Here is a 26,771-nt window from a genome sequence, read left to right on the forward strand (position 1 = left end):
ATAATTCTGATCCATGTCTCGGAGGGACATCCCAAAGTCATGAGGAGTCAACAGGAATATGCGCAAGTTACGTGCACGGTGAGGGGAAGTCATGCCGATGTCTGATGAGGTGACACATGGGACAAGGACACTGAAAGTCCATCACATTCAGACAACCACTCACAGAATCATACCCCCAAATATCATCGGCATCACAGACAGGGCCCCCAACATTGGAGGCATTTTATGGAGTCTTCTTCTTCCATCTCAGCGTAGGGTACTGATCTCAGAGAAGGGACACATGGACGCAGGACAAGGCCTCCCAGGCTGCGGTTGGTCTACCTGAGATCAGTGCCCATAGGGGACTTTAGGAGACACCACCAACAGTTAAATCCCCTCTCTAGACTCTGAAGGACTTCCCAAGAGGCCTCCAAAGGGCTGGTCATACCAACCATTAGGACATCCAGGCTCAGGTGCCAGAGACAGTAAAGCTGGCCACACACTTTGGAGATCTGTCAACCAAATGCTCGTTTGACCCTTCAATACACATGCATGCTTCACCGTCAAGTGTGCATGTGTTTTCAATCGGGAGAAGGAAACAAGTCGCTGCCAGATACTTCTGCCAGCGCCTTATCTTCCACGAACCAGGTCGGGTATTCAAAGTCAATGTGCCGACCTTTCTCTCATCTTATGATGCCTTCATATATATTACATGGTCAGCTGACATTAATCTATTGTGTATGTCCAGCTCAAGGATGGTGGTGGAGACCCGGTTAAGGTTCATGGATAGCTTGTCACCATGTAGGACATAATGTTGGAGGAAGAAACCAGGAATGGATTATGTGGGCTCCATGCCAGATTTTTCCCCCCACGATGGAGAACTCATCGTGTGGATCCAGTGGTAACATCCTGGAGATCACTTGTTACACGGCACAAAGGCCGCCTGGATCTTCTCATGCATAGAGGGTCTTGGAGGGGCAACATCATGATGCACGTCCCCCAGTAAACTCCATGTTAAGATGTCCAGCAAGGGTTAGGGTTAGTAATGGAAAGAACCAGTGGCGAGACCCCCAGTAATCCACTGTGAGGGGCCGCCAAGAGTTCACCCACGAGCCTCCACAGATGGAGCCTGCTCCATGTAAAACTATGGGGCACCTGCATATGCCCCAATGGGGTCTCCTTCCCAGGCATATGTCCCAATGGGGTCTCCTTCCCAGGCATATGCCCCAATGGGGTCTCCTTCCCAGGACAGACTTTGATCTGATTGGTACCTTTTGGTCTCTTGAAGGTGACGGTGACGTAGGCCGGCGTTGGTTCAGGGCGAAGGAGAACCTTGGAGGACTCTTAAATATGGAGAAATCGGATACGATTATTGCGCTATGCTAATCACTAGGGGCGCGTCCACATCACGTAACACAACACTCCTATCTGTCGGGCTCCTGTGGGGGTCACGATACCTGTTTTCGGGTGTTTCTTGGCGGGCGATGATGGCTCTCTGTGGATCGGCGGGTTAGCTGTGTGTTATAAATGCAGTAAGTCAAAGATGGTGGAGCCTCAGGGAGCATCTACAGGTGACAGATCTATACACTGATGGGGGATTTGCAGTCCTATGTAAATAAGAATGAATCATTGTTTTACAGCCATGGCTTCTGCTTGCTGTTTGTGAATACAGACCTGTCCTGATAATGTCCTGCTGCACTCTGATTTCTGCTCCTGTGTGAATGGGGACACGCAAGTAGTGAATGTTTCCATTCACTGGCAGCAAGCAGAGACGGTCCATTAGACAGGACCAGAACTTTTCATACAATGATTACAACTTGATTACATAACGCCCTTTAATTTCTGGACCATGATGCTTTGCAATATCATCTAAGAAAGACACAACTCCCTTCTGGGAGCTGACAACCATTCTGTGCACATTTCTGTCTCAGAGCTGGAGTTGTCAGTTCAGCTGTCACTCAATCTAAGAGCAGTGACAGTGGGTGGCTTTGGCTGCCTGATGGCTAAAGCTTTGGAGTCAGCATGCTGGGAGTAGTAGTTTTTCCAATGGCTGGAGAGCTACAGGTTGCGGACTACCTGTTTAACGTATATAAAAATGTCTGCAAAAAACCGAAGCGACCGGGCTGCGGCATCCATTAATTAGCATTAGTGACAGGGCCAGACGTAATCTACCGGTCTGACAGCCGAGGGGTTAAGAGAGTCGTGGGCACCGCTTGTAACGTGGCACCGGGATAATTCGACTATAAAGCGTTCGCCTCTGAACATCCATAGAACCTGGGGCTACTGAATTCCGTAGGACAGGTGGCGGTAGCTCGGGGCAATAGTCCTGTTACCACGGTGACAGTCCCCCCCAACCCTGCACTGTCTGATGCAACGTTTGATCAGTCGTGATGAGAGAGAATGAGAGATGGGCAGCGAGCGCTTGTCAGGCGATTGCCGCTCGTGTCCGTCATGCAATCGTTTTACTAATATCCTATGCAATAGACTAGAAATTGCTCAAGTGTGCCAGTCCTCCCATATGGAACATCATCTGCGGTGCTGGGGGCACCATCCAGAAGAGGTCGACAACAGTGTGCCCCCTCTAGAGACCAGTCCATAGATTACTATGGGCCATCTGATGCTGGGGTGCCCAGCCTTGAATAGAGCTCAGGATTTCCAAATCCTCAGCAAGGACCTAGAGTGAAATGATAAAATTCCCAGCTGCCTGCAGTCACCACTAGAGGGAGCCGAAGAGCTTCCTGCAGATACATTGACACCAGTGCGCAGTGCGCTCCCCCTAGTGGCGGCTGCTTTACATTGCTTTATTATTGCTTCTGCAAGATGTAAATCCGTTCCTAGAAGTTCTGGCAGCTGCTGTGCAGTCACTTGTCTAATACACAAGCCTCTGTCTACACCTGACAGACAGTGCTGGCTTCGTGGAGCCGCACGTCTGCCGTGACTTTACTGGAGGATTTGCTCTAATCGTATGTCTAAATATAATCTTCAAGGCTGGAGAGTTTTATTTAACTCCATCCTTGCCAGGCAATGTCTCCCTAGTGATATCTAATTGGCATTCGCTACAATATAGCAAAGCCTCAGATTAAATGTATCTATAGGCCTTTGCTGACTTTACAGGGGTCATATATAGGGGGTGAATATAGGTTATAGACATCTGGGGGAAATTTCTTTCTTTATGGTTTCGATTTACTCATTTTGGATTAAAAAAACATTTTTAATTGGTCTTTATTAAAAATGTTCAGCCGTTTCTGAGTTACAGGGGTTAAAAAATATGTCTGTTTGCAAGCTGTCCCTTTTTGTTTTCTTTGAATCCCATCATCTAACGGCTCATGTGTAGCTCTTATCTCCTGACTCCATAAACACATCAGTTTGATAAAAATGAGTGTTTATGAGGTCAGGAAATCAGAGATACACATGAACTGTCAGATGACGGTATTACAAGAAAACAGAAACTGACAGCTCACACACAGACTTTTTAACCCCTGTGTCTTAGAATGGCTGAACATTTTTATTAAAGGCCAACTGAATTAGCCCAAAATAAGTAAAATGCAATAATAAAAAATGCCACTGAAGGTGTCCGTGGTCATTAAAGAAGTTGTCAGATCTATGGCTGGTTCCTATCTCTCCGCTCTCCTTCCTTGTAACACACCGCATAGGACTGTCACCGCCATATGGGACAGTTGTAAATTAGCCAGGGACGTACCTCGTATTCTTTCTGGATGTTCCTGACGCTGTAGCTTAGGTTCTAGCAATGGAGGAGTCGGAGAAATCCAGGGTGCTTCAAACAAACAGATTAGACCATGAGATCTACGGCTTTTCCAGAAGGACAGAGAGCGGCGTGGCCTCCTAGAACTAGCCGAGAGCGGGGGTGTAAGAGCAGCGAGCGGCTGACAGAATTACAGAGGGCAATGCATGTTATGTGCATATTCTTCTGCTCTAGAGGGTTACTAAAAAATGGGGGTCTGTAGCAGTCCGCATACCCGCTATCAGAGCCCCAATAATAATCTCATAATATATTGTTACAAGGGTCGTAGATACAGAGCGCCAAACCTTCTGCTTCTCTTCACACAAATAGATAATTGATATAATTCAGCCACCACTAGGGGGAGCTCACTACATACAGATTATACAGTCACCTTTAGAGGGAGCTCACTACATACAGATTATACAGCCACCACTAGAGGGAGCTCACTACATACAGATTATACAGCCACCACTAGAGGGAGCTCACTACATACAGATTATACAGCCACCACTAGAGGGAGCTCACTACATACAGATTATACAACCACCACTAGAGGGAGCTCACTACACACAGATTATACAGCCACCACTAGAGGGAGCTCACTACATACAGATTATACAGCCACCACTAGAGGGAGCTCACTACATACAGATTATACAGCCACCACTAGAGGGAGCTCACTACATACAGATTATACAACCACCACTAGAGGGAGCTCACTACATACAGATTATACAGCCATCACTAGAGGGAGCTCACTACATACAAATTATACAGCCACCACTAGAGGGAGCTCAGTACATACAGATTATACAGCCACCACTAGGGGGAGCTCACTACATACAGATTATACAGCCACCACTAGAGGGAGCTCACTACATACAGATTATACAGCCACCACTAGAGGGAGCTCACTACATACAGATTATACAGCCACCACTAGAGGGAGCTCACTACATACAGATTATACAGTTACCACTAGAGGGAGCTCACTACATACAGATTATACAGCCACAACTAGAGGGAGCTCACTACATACAGATTATACAGCCACCACTAGAGGGAGCTCACTACATACAGATTATACAGCCACCACTAGAGGGAGCGCACTACATACAGATTATACAGCCACCACTAGGGGGAGATCACTACATACAGATTATACAGCCACCACTAGAGGGAGCTCACTACATACAGATTATACAGTTACCACTAGAGGGAGCTCACTACATACAGATTATACAGTTACCACTAGAGGGAGCTCACTACATACAGATTATACAGTTACCACTAGAGGGAGCTCACTACATACAGATTATACAGCCACCACTAGGGGGAGCTCACTGCATACAGATTATACAGCCACCACTAGGGGGAGCTCACTACATACAGATTATACAGCCACCACTAGAGGGAGCTCACTACATACAGATTATACAGCCACCACTAGGGGGAGCTCACTACATACAGATTATACAGTCACCACTAGAGGGAGCTCACTACATACAGATTATACAGCCACCACTAGAGGGAGCTCACTACATACAGCCACCACTAGAGGGAGCTCACTACATACAGATTATACAGCCACCACTAGGGGGAGCGCACTACATACAGATTATACAGCCACCACTAGAGGGAGCTCACTACATACAGATTATACAGTCACCACTAGAGGGAGCTCACTACATACAGATTATACAGTCACCACTAGAGGGAGCTCACTACATACAGATTATACAGCCACCACTAGAGGGAGATCACTACATACAGATTATACAGCCACCACTAGAGGGAGCTCACTACATACAGATTATACAGCTACCACTAGAGGGAGCTCACTACATACAGCCACCACTAGAGGGAGCTCACTACATACAGATTATACAGCCACCACTAGGGGGAGCGCACTACATACAGATTATACAGCCACCACTAGAGGGAGCTCACTACATACAGATTATACAGTCACCACTAGAGGGAGCTCACTACATACAGATTATACAGTCACCACTAGAGGGAGCTCATTGCATGGATTAATACAGCTAAGGTAGAATACAATGGCAGCTGTCAAAATCTGTATGCAGTGCGCTCCCCTAAGTGGTGGCTACAGGCAAAAATGGACTGTGTGACGGGAAGCAGATCAGGGCCGGGCTCACTCATGCCACGGGCTGCATAGCAATTGCATGGTCAGTCTCTATGGCAAGTAAACTCATGTTAGCAAATTGTAAAAAAGCAATACCACTTGGGGTCCAGGAGTTGGGATCCCCCTTAACTACCAAAGTGAAGAGCTATGGGGCTTTGTAAAGTGCCCTACATCCATAGTAACTAGCAAAGTATTTGGGGGGCCGGTAATCTCCTCTTTGTCGATTTCCACGGTGTTCAGTGGTCTGTGAGCTCTACAGGCTGCGGCCTATCTAAGGCAGTGGAGTGCACTATAGCGGGGCCAGAACCTACCTTCTATATGGTGGTGGCGGTATGTCCTGGAGGGAGGGGAGCCCACCTGGAGGGGGGCCGCAACAGAGGAGCTTGTGTGCACTGGCAACAGGAGAATCTTGGGTTAGGGTTAAAGGGGAATCCACTTTAACACTAGACAGACTGGTGTAAAGGAGACCTCTGCCTGAAACAGACTGCTGCAAACTCTGAAACACACCGCTGCTCTTATCACACAGGGAAACCATCAGCAATGTGCGGTCACTGACCGCCTGTCTGGTGTGTTGATGAGTCCTTGACAGGTTGTTTCAGGCACAGGGTCTTAGATATTGTAAAAGTTTAGCCTGTAGTGCGCACGCCGTGGCCTTGAAATGACATACACTTTCTAACAGATTCAACTTTTTCAAGATCTCTGCTATCAGTGAATGAAAAATCCTGCTTACTTTCACAAACTGCAGCGCCATCCTGACCCATGGCTGTCCTTACCTGCAGTGAAACATTGCGACAGCCTCAGCAGCTGTGCGAGTCAGGATAGGTTTCCAGACTCTGCATGTGAATAATCAATGCCTCCAATCAACAGCAAGCAGAGATCTTGAAAATGGTGACAAACTTACGCACAAGGTCTATTAGAGATTATCGGGACTTATCGTTACGGAACTACCATAGCTCCACTAGCAATCACCTTCACAGACACGAGAACTACGGGTCTACTCTACATCTCGCCCCCGTCGGCTGGGTGGTACCTGCGTCCTCTTCGGTGTCCTCCAGGCTGGCGCCAGGCGATGACGGCTGCAGGACGGGATCCTCTGATGTCATCATAGATCAAAGAAACAGACCGTCAGACCGAATACTTAAAGGGGAAACGTCTACTTTGGCTTCTAGGCAGAGGTACTACTCCCATCATCTACAAATGAATGCAGCATTGGGGGGGGGTCATGTATTAATGTGTTACGTCGTTTTGGTAAAAAGCGGAGGTATTTGTGGCGTTTATTAAAGCGATGTCTGTCCCTTTATAAATTTGACGCAGCTTGAGCAGGGAGTAGAGACAGGAAGTAGCCAAAATGCGTGTTCCGTATTTCTTGGCAAATAACCGTCCGTTCAGCAGATCACTCCCTATTAGGCCTTGACTATTGTGTTGCTTGGTGGAGTTCCCCTTTAGGCTGCAGCCCGCTCCCCCCCACGCTGATTACACAATCCCTGCTTTCTGCCGCGGCGGATGAGCGCAGGATTTGTGCCGGCGCCGGCTCCTTCACCCGCTGATGAATTGCTTTGTAATTCACTCGTGCACAGACAGGACATGTAATAGAACAGCAGCGGCGCGACCGCCTGCAGATTTATAGCATTTTAATACCCGGGAAAAGGGCTCGGATAAATGCGCTGGGAAAATCACTTAAGTAGCAATTCCCCAACCAGAATTCTGGGTGCAGTCTGCAACACCCCAGGTTTTAGGGGTTAATTTTAACCCTTAGCCCCATCTAGTGTTTCACATGCCTAGAAAGAAGGGTAGGTACCTATAGGTGGCAGTAGAGAGCTAATTGGCATATCTATCCCATAGAGCAGGGATGGCCAACCTGTGGCTCTCCAGCTGTTGCAAAACTACAACTCCCACCATGCCCTGCTGTAGGCTGTTAGCTGTAGGCAGTGTGGGCATGCTGGGAGTTGTAGTTTAGCAACAGCTGGAGAGCCTCAGGTTGGCCATCCCTGCCATAGAGCATTGCCCGTAAGAATCCCGACACCGGCTAGATCTCCTCTGTAGTGTACAGGAAAACCATCAGCAAGTAGGCCGCGCGATCTCGCAGCTCATGGACATCCAGATGATCTAACCTAATGGGATACTAAATGAAAGGGCTTGTCATACCAGTCAGCAGCAGCTTGCTGACAGCTTCCAGACAGTGGCGGACTGTATAAATGATCATCAGCACCAGACGTCCATTATATACCGAGCCAAGTTCTCCTGGGGATGCACATCATATTTGGAAAAAACATAATAATATGTAATATTATTACATTACTAGCAGCTTGCTGATAGTTTCCAGAAAGCAAAAGGAGATTTGAAAATCACTCTGTTTAGTTGTCCACTCATTCATGATATACTATGGAGCTGAGCTCCATAGTATATGCAGCAGGATCCGTCAGCTAGCCTACTTGTTGATGGTTTCCAAGCAGATTTTTAAAAATCCTTTTGATTCCTTTTTTTGGAGGGGTGGGGGCAGTTTGTGTGTGCATTTTATGTAGCCTCATATTCTGTACTGAGTGCATGTCCAGCTTCCAGGAACGCAGCAGCAGCAGGTCTGGGCCATCGACTTGCTATGGAGAGGGGAGGGGGAGGGAGTGACACTTGCTCTACGGTAAGTCACCAACCTGTGGCAGTGATGGAAACGAGGGTGGTGTGAGAAGTTTTTGGGTCGGCTGCATGCGCTTGTCTGGCTGTGGAGACCTCGGGCCTCGCAGTGTCTGACACTAGTGAGACACAAAGACAGAATGTCCATTCACCACGTGTTACCAATGCACAGCTCATCATCCTGGCGCCTGGAGGGTCTGCAATCCTCGCGGCCTCCGGTTTAGCCATTGTACGGTTTATATGTGTGTGGATACGCAGAGCACATCAGGTCTCCTACTCCGATCACATCCGAAGCTGCTGACCTCTGCTAGTTCCTATTGTTGGCGCACTGCCTTGTGAAATCCGGGATGCACTGAGCTCGTATGTATTAGGGGTTTGTCTGGATGTGCAGCTCTGGATGTGACAGGAGTAGACACAGATGGAAAGTAGAGCTAGGCTTGGAAGATCTTAAAGGGAAGGTTCATCCTTAAACAACTGCTGACAGGTCATCACTGGGGGGGAAAGTCTATGTCCTGTGACCATAAATTGCCATGACGCCCCATAGTCTTGAAGTCTCCCAGTCACTCCAGTAAGTGCACGCTCCCGAGCCTTAAAGGGCTGAGAACAGGGAATAATAGCTGCATTCGCCTGCACAGAATAAAGTAGAGAAGACTACAGGACGTGTAAGATTTATACACCTGCACCTCCTTCATGCCGCCATGAGGTGGCGCTGCTGACACACAAGGTCTCGGTTGCAGTGAATTACACATTGAGCTTCAGGTACTTTTTTAAAATATAAAAAATAAATGATATTCATCGTATACAAAAGGGATATTTCCCCAAATTCTGAGTCTCTACGGGGGCCACGCACACACATCCACGACTGAGAGGGCACACCACAACGTACTATGAGGATGCAGGGAGGGGAGATGGGGGGGATGCAGGTGGAGAGGACAAAAGACAGGAATACGAGGGGTCTACTCACTGCCCGAGGAACCGGACGCTGCACCTAGAAGGGAAAAATAAGCCGTTAGTCGGGGGCTGCTCGACCGCCGAAGACTGAACCGAACGGCGACAACTTTCCCACATTGGAACAAAGTTCTGGTTAATTGTATAAAACACATATGAGCACAGTCCATTCACTGGCAGCAGGCAGAGATTTTGAAAATTAATGGAAACAAAGTATATTAGAAGGCAGAAGACATTTAAATACAAACTGATACATTGTATAATGGATGGGCGGAGCATGACCAAATGAAAGAATGCCCAGGAGGATCCTTGTGTCAGCCCCGCCCCCGCAGAGCCTGCACGAGGGTATAGCGCCACATCCGTGATGGCTTCCCCCCCGCTCACTGCAGTTATAATCTGATGGATTAATGGTTGGCGGCGTTACTATGGTTACAGCATGTGCGCTGCGCCTCAACCCCCCACCCCATCAACCGCCAGAAAGGTGACACATAAAATTCTGTAACTTTCTAAATTTGCGCTACTATTCATCATCACCAACATCTCTGCTTGCTGCCAGTGAATTGAAACATTCTTTATATTCAGAGACGTAAAAATAAGACCTAACACTTCGCACTGCCGAGGGTTTGTTACAGTTGTATCCAGTCTAGAAAATGTGCTGCGGACTGTCAGGACAGGGAGAGAGATGTGCACTGCTGCGGGGATTGTCTACACTGGACGCAACTGTATCAAACCCTCAGCTGGGACAAGTACATGGGATGGGGCCGAGCCTATAACTAATTTACATGAGTTACATGGTTTGTCGCAGCTTTCACCTCACGCACTGGAAAGAGATAGCGGCCTCTGCGTGTAATTGAACTGCCCCCATTCACTGACAGCAAGCAGAGAACTTGAAAACTGTGAAGAATTGATGAAATGGATAAAATATGACGACATTCCAGCTCAAATTGCGCAAAAAAACCCTTTGTCCATGATGTGCGCCAGATTTATTGATAGGCGTGCGTTTTAGACACTTTTCACGCCTCACCGGACAGTTTTTGACAAAGAGGAGGCGTAAAAATGCACCATTATTTTTGAGCAAAATATTGGTGTGAAGGTAAAAGAAAAAAAAAGCGAGAGATGGTGATAGAAAGAGAAAGGGGTCCTGCAAAATGCGCCAAATGCACAAACCGCAGTGATGTACGGTATTTGGCGCGTTGCAGTAATGATATATCCCCTGAAGTCTGAAAGTCCCAGAATTTTTCGTTGTGCCGGGCAGAGCGGAGGAGAACAAGAATGTGCGCTACACCCGGCCTTGTCAGCGACTTTGAAGGGATACGGAGTGCTGACAAGCGTGTTCTCTTTGAAATCCTCCTTCTCGCCTCGTCCCGGTGACACCCGAGTCACTGCGCGCTCGCCGCTTTGATCAATTTAAAGGGACTGTCTCCCTGGAAAACTCTGAGAACACAGGACCCAAGAGCGAACAGACTAACCGGATGATCCGACCGTCTATGGCGCCATAGAGCGTAACTGGCTATAGGCGGAGCGGTACTGGCTACACTGTGGGCAGGTGGGAGAAGGGACCATCTATAGTTGCCATAAAGGTTGTACATCTTTAGATAAGCATGACCACTATATTTCCAGACCCTGTCCAAAGGCTATGTCCACCATTGCGCTGTGCAATACCACACACAACCTGTGGGCCAGGGTGGCGCTGTTCCAGGAGGAAAGCAGACAGGTGTTTGTAATCCTGTAGGCCCCTTTAAGGAGGCGAGCTCCATCCAGTGTCTTGAAGCAGGAGGATTTTACTTACATGAGTTTGGAGATCCATGAGGCAGAGGTGTGTAGGACCCCGCACGCCAGGATCGGTTGCGGAAGCTCTTCTTGCACCTGCCGCAGTCTTGCCCGGTGGTGTTGTGCTCACATTCGCACTGTAGAGCCCCGTCTCGGAAGTTGCATGCGTTGGAATGAAGGTTACATTTACACCTGTGGGCAGAGAACAGTCATGTAAAGATTGGCTGATGTTAAAGGGATATAAGCGCTCCAGGGATCCCAACACAATGCACGCATAAAATGTCTCCTGCAGGACAGGCCCTTTAAGACTAGTGCCTGGTATGTGAGACAGTTGCACCATATGATTTGGCAACAGCTGCCACTAGGGGGAGCTCACTACATACAGATTATACAGCCACCACTAGAGGGAGCTCACTACATACAGATTATACAGTCACCACTAGAGGAGCTCACTGCATACAGATTATACAGCCACCACTAGAGGGAGCTCACTACATACAGATTATACAGCCACCACTAGAGGGAGCTCACTACATACAGAATATACAGCCACCACTAGAGGGAGCTCACTACATACAGGTTATACAGCCACCACTAGAGGGGGCTCACTACATACAGATTGTACAGCCACCACTAGAGGGAGCTCAGAACATACAGATTATACAGCCACCACTAGAGGGAGCTCACTACATACAGGTTATACAGCCACCACTAGAGAGGGCTCACTACATACAGATTGTACAGTCACCACTAGAGGGAGCTCACTACATACAGGTTATACAGCCACCACTAGAGGGAGCTCACTACATACAGATTATACAGCCACCACTAGAGGGAGCTCACTACATACAGGTTATACAGCCACCACTAGAGGGAGCTCACTACATACAGATTGTACAGTCACCACTAGAGGGAGCTCACTACATACAGATTATACAGCCGCCACTAGGGGGAGCTCACTGCATACAGATTATACAGTCACCACTAGAGGGAGCTCACTACATACAGATTATACAGTCACCACTAGGGGGAGCTCACTACATACAGGTTATACAGCCACCACTAGAGGGAGCTCACTACATACAGAATATACAGCCACCACTAGGGGGAGCTCACTACATACAGATTATACAGCCACCACTAGGGGGAGCTCACTACATACAGATTATACAGCCACCACTAGAGGGAGCTCACTACATACAGAATATACAGCCACCACTAGGGGGAGCTCACTACATACAGGTTATACAGCCACCACTAGGGGGAGCTCACTACATACAGATTATACAGCCACCACTAGAGGGAGCTCACTACATACAGATTATACAGTCACCACTAGAGGGAGCTCACTACATACAGATTATACAGCCACCACTAGAGAGAGCTCGCTACATACAGATTTTATTACAAGACCCGGAGGCTCATATTGCTATTCTCCTTCTTTACTCTGACCAATAGCAGCAAAGATAAAAAATAAATATTGAACATTTGAACAGCCCCTCCCCATAGTCCCAGTATAACAGGCCACTCCGCCTGCAAATCCTCCTCTTTCTTTGCTGCTGACCGCAGAGATAAGTACCTGTGATATTTGTCTGATTACTATTACTGTTTCTCTTATTGTAGTTTTTTCCCTTTTGGGTTTTATGTGATACTCTATTGTTTGCAGGTTGTTTTATGGGATCTCCATTGTCTGTTGCTGTGTGATTCCTTAGCACAGCTCTGGTGACCTGTGTTTCAGGGGTACCCTGTGTGTCCGATTATCCCCTTTGGGGTTATCATCCCCTTCTGTCTGTACCTCTCCCTATCAGGGTTTTTACTTTTGTCATCTGACTGAGTTTTTTCTCTCTCCCCTGCTTGCCGTTCGCACTGCGCACTTCCCCTCGGTCTCCCTTTCCCATCCGCTTATCTTTCGCGCCGCGGCTCACCTTTGATCCTGCCGCCGGCGCTCCTACTTGCCGCGCTTCGCTCCGCCCGAGATCCGCTTCCGGTTTCAGTGCGGCGCTCCGTAGTCTCGGCGCGCACTGTCCTGCATCTGCTCTCCGGCTCCTGTGCTCGGCGGCCTCCCTGCTTACCGGCTCCTGTTTTTTCTATCAGGTTTTCTCCCCCACTCTAGTTCCTCTCCCTGGCTGGGGAAAATCCTCACCAGCGGAGTACTTAGGGTAGGATTAGTTTTCAGTTTAACCCCTTTCACTACAGATATAGAGGCGGGCTGTGTGATAATGCCCCATACAGATCTCAGTGGGCAGGGCCCTATGGAAGAGGATATGCCTCAGGCTGATTTAACCCCTTCTGGGGATGATTGTGATATTGGGACACCCTCTGCGGATCCTTCCCTGGTGTTTCAAACTACCTTATCTAATGTGATTGCTGCGGCCATGGGATCAATGACTTCGGTCATTTCCCAGTCTATTGCCCAAGCCCTTGCAACCCATCCAGCCGCCTCTCCCACCCCACAGCCCGCTACGGTTTCTAAACCTACCGGGCCAGGGCCTGCCTCCAGAACACGCTTGACTGGTGACGTTGTCTCCACCAATGTTGGCGCGCTGGGTTCGCGCAAGAGAGCCTGTACGCGTCAGGCAGAACATACGCGCAGTTGGAAAAGTGCTAGAGCACTACAGGATGTAGCGTCCGGCTCTGAAGTCGGTTCGGATGAGGAGGCTTTAGGTGACGCCTTTGAGGAGGCAGAGGACGACCCTTCTGGGGTCATAGATTCAAACCCCTTACCCGGGTGCAGCTCCATGCTTTCGGCAGCAGACGCGTCCTTGACGGACCCATCAGGGCAACCTCTCTTTGACCCGGATTCCCTACACCACCCTCGGTCTGCGGAATGGTTGCCGTTGGAGCATGTCTCCAAATATTTGGAGGCCCGAGTGCGTTGCCCCCTCTCCAAAGAGGCGCGCAACAAGCTTAGGGCGGAATGCCCCAGACCCGTAATTCCCAACAGGGTGTGCGAGACTCCAGCGGTAGACCCTAAAATGACCCAATTCCTCACCAAATCTGGGTGGAATCCGAGGAAGGGTCTGGAGTCGGCCCTGCGTGCCTGTCAGGACAAGCTCCTGGACATATTTGGCCCCCTGGCAAAGATTTTTGATTTGGCCGAGGCTGCCAAGGCCGAGGGTAAACAGGTAGACCCTCTAGAGCTGCGCGAGTGGGTGCAGCGCGCAATTTGCGTGGCAGGAAACGTCAACACGTCCCTGGCCATTGAACGGCGCAAGGCCATTCTTTTCAAGATTGAGCCTAAACTCTCCAACTTGGCGCTCACTGAAGCCGGTAAGGAGGCCCAGGGCTTACTGTTTGGCGAGTCTTTTATTAAGGACTTAGGCCGTTTTGTTGGTGCCTTTACTGCACTCGATAAGGCCCAGAGTTCAATGAAACGGGTGTTTCACGGTAGGGTCTCTACCAGGGCCGGCAGTTTCAGGGGCCGTCTGTCCGGCCGTGCCCACTTCCAATCCCGTGCTACGGGCAGAGGCTCCTTCTCCCAGAGACCTGCATTCCAGGAGCAGAGGCGGGAGACATCATCTTTCTTCCCTTCCCGGGGAGGATCCTGGAGGCCTAGAGGATACAGAGGAAACCCTGGTTCCAGACGTCCTTATGGTAAGACCGATGCCTCATTTCAATTCTTCAACTGTTTGTGTAGGGGGCAGACTCCAGCTCTTTTCTCGAGCTTGGTCGCGCATCACCTCGGACCAATGGATTCTCTCCACGGTCAGGGGTTTCCACATAGAGCTGACATCTTCTCACCTATCCATCCCGCCCCCACACCCGGCAGTGCTGTCGGTAGAGAGCCGCATACTTGTGGACTCAGAGCTATCAGAGCTCTTCCGCAAAGGGGCCATAGAGCCGGCTCCGGCATCCACTGGTGCGATAATCAGCAACATTTTCTTGGTGGCGAAAAAAGGGGGCCAGCTTCGGCCCGTCATCAATTTACGCGCTCTCAACGCGTTCGTCAGGTACCGCCATTTCAAGATGGAGGGCATCCATCTCCTGCGGGACCTACTTCAGGTGGGCGATTGGATGGTCAAGTTGGACCTGACGGACGCGTATCTTACCGTCCCTGTCGAGGACGCGTCCAGGAACCTTCTATGTTTCCTTTGGAAGGACAGGATTTGGCGGTTTACATGCCTCCCTTTCGGCCTCTCTTCTGCTCCGTGGTGCTTCACCAAGCTGTTGCGCCCTGCTATGGCCTGGCTGCGCAGTCGGGGAGTTCGCCTCATCGTCTATCTGGACGACATCCTGATCATGGCTCAGGATCATGCGGTGTTACTGAATCACCTTCGCTGGACGATGGATCTCCTGTTGGATCTGGGTTTCCTTCTCAATCAGGAGAAGTCCTGTCTCACCCCGGCTCGCGAGATGGAGTTCCTGGGGTTTCTGGTGGATTCCATGGCGGGGACTCTCAGCCTACCACCGACCAAGGTTCGGTCCATTCGGAAGGAGTTGTGCAGAGCCAGGTCGTCTTCCCAGATCCCGTTGCGTCAACTAGCCAGGATCATAGGCCTTCTGGCCTCTTCTATCCAGGCGGTCTTCCCAGCCCCACTACATTACCGGGCCCTCCAGCGACTGAAGATTTTCCATCTCCGGAGGGGGGTTTCCTATACGGACTGGATTTCCCTGGACGAGGAAACCAAGGAGGAGCTATCCTGGTGGATCCACAATTTACAGGCTTGGAACGGCAAGGCTATTTTCGGTCATCGCCCGGACTTCGTGGTGGATTCGGATGCCAGCCTGTCGGGCTGGGGTGCTCACTGCGAGGGGATCTCAACCGGAGGCGGCTGGTCAGCGGACGAAGCGGGATTCCATATCAACGCGCTGGAACTGTTGGCAGGTTCGTTTGCAATCAAGAGTTTCACGAGAGACACGGCCAAGGCCTGCATTCAACTTCGCATGGACAACGTGTCGGCAGTGCGTTACATCAACGGCATGGGCGGTACACGTTCCACCATCCTATCTCGGTTGGCGAAGGATTTCTGGGACTACTGTCTAGACAAGGGCTTGATGGTCTTGGCGGAATATCTTCCGGGCGTCCAGAACATTCGGGCGGATTGGAGCTCTCGATATCTCTCCGACTCCAGCGACTGGCAGTTGGATCCAGCGGTGTTCCGTTCCTTAACGTCTCTTTGGGGGCCTTGCTGTATCGACCTGTTTGCCTCCCGCCTGAACACGCAGCTACCACGTTTCTACAGTTGGCGCCCGGACCCGGAGGCCGAAGCTGTGGACGCGTTCCTACAGGATTGGTCGCGGGGTCTGCTTTACGCATTCCCCCCCTTCCAGCTGATCCCCAGGACCCTGATTCACGTACGCCGTCATTCAGCGGATCTGGTTCTGCTGGTCCCGTTTTGGACTTCCCAGTCGTGGTTTCCTCACCTTCTGGAGATGATGATAGAGACCCCGTACTTGCTCCCGACATCTCTGACTCTCCTCCGAGGTCCGAATCTCCAGCCGCATCCTCTCCTCCTGGACGGATCTCTGCGCCTGTTGGCGTGTCGAATTTCAGGGGACCCTGGGAGGTCCCGGGAGTTTCGGGAACAGCTAGAGTCCTGTTGGAGAACGCTTGGGCCCCAGGAACCAGAAGATCTTACAGATCTGCCTGGGGATCTTGGGATCGCTGGTGCGTGGCTAGGGACTTGGATCCCGTTTCGGCACCTGTGACGGAGATCTTGCACTTCCTGTCTTCTCTTTTCGACCAGGGCAAGGCCTATCGCACGATCAGCCTTTTCAGGTCGGCCATTTCTGCGTCCCACCAGGGGTTTGACGGTACTCCTGCAGGGCAACATCCTTTGGTATGCCGTCTATTGCGTGGCTCTCGGATGTCTCGGCCTCCTAGGCCTAGATTTTCGGCTACTTGGGACGTGTCTTGTGTTCTTTCTTTTCTATCTTCTTGGCCTCAGAATTCAGACCTGTCCTTACGGCAACTGTCGGCAAAGCTTGTCACTCTTTTCTGTCTAATCTCCTGCAAGCGGGTGTCTGACGTCCGGGCTTTGGATTATGATGCCCGCTCGTATACTCCGGAGGGGGTCTCCTTTGACATCTCTAGGAGAACCAAGTCTCACATACGCTCAGTTGCTTATCCGGCTTTCCCGGCCTCGCCTTCTCTCTGTCCGGTCGAATGCCTTAAGGAGTATGAAGCTCGCACTTCCCCTCATCGATCACGGGAGTTTTCTCATCTTTTCCTCTCTACCATTCGCCCTTTTGCCCCGGTGACCACTCCCACGCTGGCTAGGTGGATGAAGTGGATCATGGAATTGGCGGGCGTGGACACTTCCATTTTTTCGGCGCATTCTGCTAGGGGGGCATCCGCTACCTCTTTGGCGGTGTCTGGCGCCAGATTGGAGGACATTTTGAAATTGGCGGACTGGTCCAGAGTATCCACGTTCAGAGAATTTTACTTTCGGCCAGGTCCTCACATTTTCTCATCAATCATTGAGAATTTATCTTAACTTTGAACTTGCAATATGAGCCTCCGGGTCTTGTAATAAAATCAGGTGATTTTCCTATTTCATGACGTAAAGTCATGATTTTATTAAAGACACGGAGGCGAGTATTGCCCACCCTGACTTCCCTCCCTATATGTATGTTTATTATTATGAATGATGTTTGTTCTGCAGATAGTATTGATTTGCTGTCATACGCTTGTTGATCTTAACTCTGTGTTTTCCTGAGTAGGTTTATCGCAACCAGTTGATTTTGGATACCGTGTCCCTATTTTGTTACTGTCATTTTCTGTTTTTCCACCTTTTCAGGTTGAGACCGGCCCGGTGTGCGGTGTCTGTTGGTCTACGTCGTCGGCAGTTTGGTTCCGGCCGTTAGGTTGATGTGGACAGGACGAGGAGCATCCTTCGGCGCTGTTTCCGGCTCTTCCCGTTTCGCTTCCGGATGGAAGGCGGTTGTTGTTCCATGATGTTCTGGGACTCTTGGTTTTTTCCGGTTCTGTTGGATGTTCGGACTTGAGTTACAAAGAAAGAGGAGGATTTGCAGGCGGAGTGGCCTGTTATACTGGGACTATGGGGAGGGGCTGTTCAAATGTTCAATATTTATTTTTTATCTTTGCTGCTATTGGTCAGAGTAAAGAAGGAGAATAGCAATACTCGCCTCCGTGTCTTTAATAAAATCATGACTTTACGTCATGAAATAGGAAAATCACCTGATTATACAGTCACCACTAGGGGGAGCTCACTACATACAGATTATACAGCCAACACTAGAGGGAGCTCACTACATACAGATTATACAGCCACCACTAGGGGGAGCTCACTACATACAGATTATACAGCCACCACTAGGGGGAGCTCACTACATACAGATTATACAGCCACCACTAGAGGGAGCTCACTACATACAGATTATACAGCCACCACTAGAGGGAGCTCACTACATACAGATTATACAGCCACCACTAGGGGGAGCTCACTACATACAGTAGGCAGCAGGCCCCTACATCTGGGGGCCCCATAGGCTCCAGGCATAGGCATCTGCACACACCTACATTTACATATCCCTTTTTCATGTGTACCCGTGTCCCTCCAGCAGGTGGTGACACATGACGTCACTTTGGTTGTGGCCCCAGGAGCTGTGGCTCTAACGAGGAGCCTGGGCCAAGGTCTGGATAGCAGCGCGTCCTGCGTACACAGAGCCGCTCGTCTCTGCCAAGGATCCTTTGAAATCACATCCAAATTATATATTAACGAGGGGTTAGGGAGACGGCGCAGGAATTACTAATTTCTGTTTGATCAGCCATGACAGCTCCCCGAGCTCAGATGTAAATTTTATAAGATTTACTGGGGGGCGGCGATCAACTGGTTAAAGGTACAAGGAACCCCCAGCCCATGAGAAGTTACCAGGATGATAGGGGTAGTGGCATCATGTCAGGAGCGGAATGGAGACCTGTCAGAAATATACGGAGCAGGGTCCTCAGCAGGACAAAGTATTTCAGGATTTCATGGGTGTGCTGATCATGATGGAAAGAGTAGGGTGCACAGAGTGCTCCAGCAAAGGAGTGTTCTAATTTTGGAGACGTCCACGGCAGCACAGAGTATTTCAGGAGAGGAGTTAATACAGGAGATTTCCTCCATCTGCCAGTCATGTCGCCATTGCCCGATAGGTGCTGTCGGGTGAACATTAAGAATACGGCGCAGTGCGGGGATCAGCAGTTTATATATATATATACCCCCCCTCGCCGATCCAGCGGAGCACAATCTGCATTACTTTCCTCTCCACTTCCATAGGAGGCACTGAGGATGTGAATTATTTAATGTCCACGGACGGCTGCGTCCTGCACCTGCCACTTTAATCAGGAAGGCTACTATATGACAGGCACATATGTGCACACACCCCGCCAGGCGCTGACACACATGAGCGAGCACAGGGCATGCTCACTATTCTGTACAAAAAACGCCTCAGGACTGCATGACACCACTGTGTGCATGAAAATAAGCCCTGAAAGGTGAGTTGCATACCCGGCCTGTACTGCCTGCAATATATGTAATCATACACATGATAGAGCCTCTCCTCTGTCCAGGGGGACAGCTGGGTCATTAAATGAATGGGTGTCTATGGCTGGCAAATAATACAGTAATGCTGGAGCAGCTACCAGCCACTAGGGGAAGCTCACAAATTTATGCAGCTCCCATTGAATTTAGGTGGCTGTATAATCTGTATGTAGTGAGCTCCCTCTAGTGGTGGCTGTATAATCTGTATGTAGTGAGCTCCCTCTAGTGGTGGCTGTATAATCTGTATGTAGTGAGCTCCCTCTAGTGGTGGCTGTATAATCTGTATGTAGTGAGCTCCCTCTAGTGGTGGCTGTATAATCTGTATGTAGTGAGCTCCCTCTAGTGGTGGCTGTATAATCTGTATGCAGTGAGCTCCCTCTAGTGGTGACTGTATAATCTGTATGTAGTGAGCTCCCTCTAGTGGTGGCTGTATAATCTGTATGTAGTGAGCTCCCTCTAGTGGTGGCTGTATAATCTGTATGTAGTGAGCTCCCTCTAGTGGTGGCTGTATATATCAGTATGTAGTGAGCTCCCCCTAGTGGTGACTGTATAATCTGTATGTAGTGAGCTCCCCCTAGTGGTGGCTGTATAATCTGTATGGAGTGAGCTCCCTCTAGTGGTGACTGTATAATCTATGTAGTGAGCTCCCTCTAGTGGTGGCTGTACAATCTGTATGGAGTGAGCTCCCTCTAGTGGTGACTGTATAATCTGTATGTAGTGAGCTCCCTCTAGTGGTGGCCGTATAATGTGTAAGTAGTGAGCTTACTGGCAGGTGGTCTTAATGTTATGGCGGTGGAACCAGAAGAATCAGCCACCTCTCATGTATACGGCTGTAAGTGGACCTGGGAGAACGTGGTGCGGCTCTTGTGTATATCTATATACATTATGCTGGCAGCGCCTCCTCCCTGGTGACTCTGCGCTTTGTGTAAGTGTCTGGATCTACATTTCTCCCCACGCCTGATTAACTCCAATTAGACTCTTTTAGGGCGGCCGGTGGCAGAGCGAGGAGCGCGGGGGTGGGGGGGGGGGGGGGGGGGGGGTTGTGTCTTCAACCATCTTCTAATACTAAGAAGCAAGATAATTATGTGAGTTCTCCTCATCCTAATCAGCCTGATTCGGGAAAGCTGGATAACACAACCAATATGGCCGCAACTGCAGCTCCCACTCAGCTTTCCTAAAACCCTGAATGTCAAATCTACCAACATTTACAACCTTAAAGGGCTTGTCCAAGATGACAAGAACCTAGATTTCTAAAAAAAAAAACAACAAAAAAAGCAGCAGTTTTGGGTAGGGTCTGGTACTGCAGCCAAGATGCAATCCCACGTTTAACCTGTAGACAGGTGAGGCGCTGTTTCTGGAAGAAAGCGGCAACATCAGATTTACTACTACAGGGCTTAATATGGGTGTCCCCACAACATAAAGACATTCATCCCCTGCTGAGGGACAACTACCATCATGTGCCGTCTTACTGTCTCAAGGGACTGTGAACCAGCTTCACACAGACCCTGAATGGCATAATACTGCTTTATTATGTAGCATTACTGCCTGTGTGTCAGTGTATACTACAGTTGGGGTTCTATTCATGAGCCTGGAAGTGTCTGGAGAACCCCGTATTAAAGTGGATGTTGTGAAAGACAGGAATGCTGTGCAGGTGTCTACTCTTCCTGGCAACGGAAGGGTGTGCTCAGTTTTTCATGATGTAATCGGTGCCCCCCGGGGGGCTCTCATGTTCCTCGTCTCAGCGTTGCGTTAAGCATTTGTCCGCTATTGATTCCAGGGCTAACAATAACCGCGCTCCGCTGACATCCCGCTATTTTTACTGCTGTAATTAGCCTCCATGTGATGAGTCCTGGACAAAGAGCTGACAATTGGAACGTGGTCCTGAATGGCAGCAATTTACCCCGGATTATCCTCCTGGTTACTGCCGCCCTGGGAGCCACACCGTCCTCCGAGCGTATGAGGCCCGGCCCAGGGAGGCGCCGAGATGCAGGCATTCATCATAGGAAAAAAGGTGGCAAATGTCCAGGTGTCCACAGTTTACAGCACATGGTTTCTGCAAGCCTCAACCTTGTTTCTGACCCCCCTCCAGACTCTTCTGTCTTCTCCAGACTACCATGACCTCAAGCCAAACCCCTCTGTCACCCCTCCAGACCCCCTGTCCCCTATTCAAGCTCCCCTGTCCCCTACAGACCCCTCTGCCCATCCTCCAGACTTCCCTGTTCCCCCTCCAAGCTTCCCTATCTTTCCTCCAGACCCCCTCCATGTCCCCCCTCAGGCTCCCCTGTCACCTCCCCACGATCCCGTTCCCTCTCCAGACTTTCTCGTCCCCCCTCAAGGCTCCCAGTACCCTCTCTAGAACTCCCGTCCCTCCTCGACGCTCCCCTGTTCCCTTTCCAGGCTTCCTTGCCCCCCCCTCCACTCCCCGTCCCCCCTCTTGGCTCTCTGTCCCCCCTCCAAGCTCCCTGTCCCCCCCCCACAGGCTCTCTGTTCCCTCTCTAGACTTTCTGTCCCCCCTCCAGGCTCCCTTCTCCCCCTCCAGGCTCCTTATCCCCCCTCCAGGCTCCCTTGTCCCCCACCCCAGGCTCTCTGTCCCCCCTCCAGGCTCCCTTCTCCCCCCTCCAGGCTTCCTTGTCCCCCCTTCCAGGCTCCCTGTCCCCCCTCCAGGCTCCTTATCCCCCCTCCAGGCTCCCCGTCTTCCTCCAGGCTCTCTGTCCCCCCCCAGGCTCCTCGTCCCCCCTCGAAGCTCCCTGTCCCCTCTCCAATCTCCCTGCCTCCCCAGGCTCCCCTCCACCCTTGAGGCTCTCTGTCCCCCCTCAAGGCTCTTTGTTCCCCACCCCTCAAGCTCTCCTGTCCCCCCCCCCCAGGCTCTCCCCCCCCCCCCCCCCCGGCTCCCCTGTCCCTTCAGGCCTCCTGACAAAGCCAGCGCAGTAGCAAAATACACGTCAAAGGTTTTTGTTCTTATACCAAGCAGACCGGACCATCTCTATTATAGGTAGATTTTGATTACTATTTGTCTATCATTTTGATAGTATCTTGACACATTTATGTGACTTTCTATAACTTGGACGGTCTCTAGCCCTGTCCTTTGGATGCTTTCATGTCACTATCATTTGCTATTTTGCTAACTAGTGTCACTTTTTCTTTTTCTCACAATTTAGCTGTCCCATGGTCTAGCACGGGGTGACGGTTTGTCTGTCTGCAGCATTTGCTCTTGCTACATGGTACCATTGTCACACGCTGCTAGTTCATCATTCCTTTGTAATTTTTGGTGCCGCTTTTGCGAGTTTTGCTCTCAGATCTTTTATTATACACATACATATTGTTTGTGTCCTCCAGGGACGGGCAGTACGTCCTGTACGATGCTGATAGTGCCCATCTATTGTGCAGCGCCGGCCATTTGTGCCGCTCTATATTTATACATTTGATGTGTAAATCTTTGGAGGATTTTCTTTCAAAGTGTCACATTGTTATATATCATTATGGGTATGTGTCAATGTATGGTCCAGATGGAGCAGCTGGTGTGCTTCCGCAGCAGTGATGTGGCCCTTCTGTCCATCTTGGCCCATTTTCTTTCACTAGTTTGTTATGTGTATCTATTTCAATAAATGATATGTTTTTATGCATGCTGTGTATGTGATATTTGATAGGTGCTATTAGCATGGTCTCCAGACCCCTCTAGTCCCCTCCAGGTTCCTGTCCCCCCACCAGACGCCTCTAGTCCCCCTCCAGGTTCTTGTCCCCCCACCAGACTCCTCTAGTCCCCTTCCAGGTTCCTGTCCCCCCTTCCAGACTCCTCTAGTCTACCTTCCAGACTCCTCTAGTCACCCTCCAGGTTCCTGTCCCCTCTCCAGACCCCTCTAGTCCCCTCCAGGTTCCTGTCCCCTCTCCAGACCCCTCTAGTCCCCTCCAGGTTCCTGTCCCCTCTCCAGACCCCTCTAGTCCCCTCCAGGTTCCTGTCCCCTCTCCAGACCCCTCTAGTCCCCTCCAGGTTCCTGTCCCCCCTCCAGACCCCTCTAGTCCCCTTCCAGGTTCCTGTCCCCCCTCCAGACTCCTCTAGTCCCCCTCCAGGTTCCTGTCCCCCTTCCAGGCTTCCTGTTCCCCCTTCCAGACTCCTCTAGTCCCCCTCCAGGTTCCTGTCCCCTCTCCAGACCCCTCTAGTCCCCCTCCAGGTTCCTGTTCCCCCTCCAGATCCCTCTAGTCTCCCTTCAGGTTCCTGTCCCCCCTTCCAGACTCCTCTAGTCTACCTTCCAGACTCCTCTAGTCCGCCCCCAGGTTCCTGTTCCCTCTCCAGACCCCTCTAGTCCCCTCCAGGTTCCTGTCCTCTCTCCAGACCCCTCTAGTCCCCTCCAGGTTCCTGTCCCCCCTCCAGACCCCTCTAGTCCCCTTCCAGGTTCTTGTCCCCCCTCCAGACTCCTCTAGTCCCCCTCCAGGTTCCTGTCCCCCTTCCAGGCTCCCTGTTCCCCCTTCCAGACTCCTCTAGTCCCCCTCCAGGTTCCTGTCCCCTCTCCAGACCCCTCTAGTCCCCCTCCAGGTTCCTGTTCCCCCTCCAGATCCCTCTAGTCTCCCTTCAGGTTCCTGTCCCCCCTCCAGACCCCTCTAGTCCCCTTCCAGGTTCCTGTCCCCCCTCCAGACTCCTCTAGTCCCCCTCCAGGTTCCTGTCCCCCTTCCAGGCTCCCTGTTCCCCCTTCCAGACTCCTCTAGTCCCCCTCCAGGTTCCTGTCCCCCTCCAGATCCCTCTAGTCTCCCTTCAGGTTCCTGTCCCCCCTTCCAGACCCCTCTAGTCCCCCTCCAGGTTCCTTTCCCCCCTCCAGTCTCCTCTAGTCCCCCTTCCAGATCCCTCTCGTCCCCCTTCCACACTCCCTGTTCCCCCTCCAGGCTTCCCTGTCCCCCAATGACTCCTTCGGTCAAACCTAGCAGTGGTTTTTCTCCCCATGAACAAAGGAATTGAACATGTTGAATTACAACTCCCCAATCTTCCTCTCCCCTGACATATGCCATTGGGAGACCCCCTCCCCCATTCCTTAGATGGCGTATTAGTCTCCCCAAAATCAGCAAGTTGATCCCTTAGTTTTTGTGTATGGCCAGCGTGCACCTCAGTTGTAACCTGGTAATCTTGGCACTGTAAGGGGCCATTCTGGTTTGCAGAGTGCTGATCTAGAGCCTGGAGCGGGCACCTCCTGGCCTCCACAGAGAAGTGTCTAGATCTCAGGTGCCCAGGTCCAAAATTAGAGCTGTGATTAATAAAAAAACACCCGTACTGTAAGATAAACCTGCAATGGGAGCAGCAAGCGCAGCGTTCTGCAATAAGACCCAAGGCTCTGTCTCTTTCGGGAATCCTCTGGAGGCCAGGAATCTTCTTGGGCCAGCAGATGGGACGCTCTCTGCACACCATCTGCTAGAGAGACAACTAGCTCTGCACTTCTTATCACTTAGTTAGGGGTTGCTTGGCTTGTGACTGTGCACGTGGGTCTGGGACAGATCATAAGGTCCCCAGGAAGGAACCATGGATGAAAAAGGTGCAGATCTGCACCAAGATAGGGTTTACGTAGCGAGATTACTGGCCAGGGGTGGGATGACCATTCAGTCGGTGTTTGTGATTCCATGGCCGGAGGCTGGGGGAGATGCCTTCACCTGGGCCATAGACTGAGTTCACTGCCCTGTTATTAAATATCCTGGCCAGGGCAGAGTGGCTTATTGGTGCCCATGGCACCTGAGGCAGATGCCAAACCAACCCCAAACTAGCCATGTACCTGGCAGGGCCTGCAGTAAGGAAAGAATGCAAGAGATAACCGAGATCAGGCGTGTCATGACAATGGCTGGTAGCAATCATGTCTTATACGCCAGTCACATCCAGAGCTGCACTCACAATTCATCTAGTTGGAAACCCACAGTTATTCTGCACTTGGACCAATCAGCCTGACTCACTAACCAGATGCAGCTCTGGATGTGACTGGAGTAGAAGTCCTCATGTGACTGATCTTGCAGGTCTCTGAATTCTTGATCTTGGAGATGACTTACCTTGCGGACACCTCTATGTTGGAGATGGCATAAAAATACTTCTTCAGATTATCCCGCTGCACGTAGGTGCCACCTAGCGCCGGTCTCAAGAGTCGTAGCCGCAGGTCAGTGAGCGTGAAGAAGTCCTTCAAGCCCTTGGCGCTCTCCATCCTTGTGTATAGGTTCTCCATCTTTCTCAAGTCTGGACCAGCAAAGATGGCAAATCGATCCTGAACCTCAAAGACCACGTTCTTCTCCTTCTTGGAGCCTGCCCAGCGGGAGTATTCCTCGGTGCACAGCACGCGGCTGACGTTGCTCGCTATCAGGTTCACCACCTTCTTGGCTGTCATGCCAAAGGCTTCGATACAGTCATCAGCATAGTACTGGTACGGGTGCCAAGTCCTTCCATAGTCCAATGATTTCTCCAGCATCATGGCGGTGGGACGTCCATATTCGAAGGTCACCACAATGTCGTCAGTTAACTCTATGGTTTTGTTCCAGGACATGGTGATGTTGGCCACCAGCGGCTCTGGGTACCGTTTCCATGTGACGCTTTGCCAGTAGGTGGCCAGGCCTTCTTCGTCCTTGTCAACCATGTGACTGGGGGGATGGGCCAGGTCAGGAGTGGAGGCATCGCATTCATCACTGCAGAGGTATGGGTTCTCCTGCAAAAGGCAAGAAACAGAAGGATTAGTGACTGATAAATAAGACGTGGTCCATCCAACCTCCTCTACAAGACAAGTCTACAAGTCAGGAGTGGACACTTCTAGACCTGGAGGACTTGCAGAAAGTATCTGAATGTCGGAAATACTCATCCCCGTGAGCAAACAGAACAACACTGGCACCGTGGTGGTGCCACCCTGGAGCCAAGGTTTCAAACCAGACCCCTGGGTGGACACAGAATGTTCTTCTGGGTTGACATGAAGAGACTACCTTAGTATTTGAAGTCTATATGGCCATTTCCATTGATGTGGACTGTACAATATGGGTACCCGTTTCTATTCTGTGGGTGCCCCTTGCAATTAGCTATGACCAGGAGATAAGTAGGTTTCCATGCAGCCTTTCTAATGGCGTC

The 26,771-nt window shown here is 50.6% G+C and overlaps 1 protein-coding gene and 1 long non-coding RNA gene across 4 annotated transcripts in view; both read right to left on the bottom strand.

Annotated features, from left to right (window-relative positions):
• NTNG2 (netrin G2) overlaps positions 1-26,771 on the bottom strand; it is a 143,932-nt gene that overhangs the window by 17,329 nt on the left and 99,832 nt on the right. For all 3 annotated transcript variants that reach the window (XM_044305325.1, XM_044305324.1, XM_044305323.1), the window contains 3 exons: positions 25,718-26,361; positions 11,233-11,405; positions 9,460-9,483 (listed from right to left, as the gene is read on the bottom strand). In XM_044305325.1, coding sequence (XP_044161260.1) covers positions 9,460-9,483; positions 11,233-11,405; positions 25,718-26,292 — 772 coding nt within the window. In that variant the 5' untranslated portion in view covers positions 26,293-26,361. The remainder of the gene's footprint in view (positions 1-9,459; positions 9,484-11,232; positions 11,406-25,717; positions 26,362-26,771) is intronic.
• LOC122946035 lies at positions 1,305-7,688 on the bottom strand. Its single transcript, XR_006391202.1, has 4 exons — positions 6,837-7,688; positions 3,680-3,754; positions 1,437-1,586; positions 1,305-1,322 (listed from the first exon to the last, which is right to left on the bottom strand). It is a non-coding gene; the product is annotated as an uncharacterized LOC122946035 (long non-coding RNA).

The sequence above is a fragment of the Bufo gargarizans genome, chromosome 9 (genome assembly GCF_014858855.1).
Source record: "Bufo gargarizans isolate SCDJY-AF-19 chromosome 9, ASM1485885v1, whole genome shotgun sequence".
Lineage (NCBI taxonomy): Eukaryota > Metazoa > Chordata > Amphibia > Anura > Bufonidae > Bufo > Bufo gargarizans.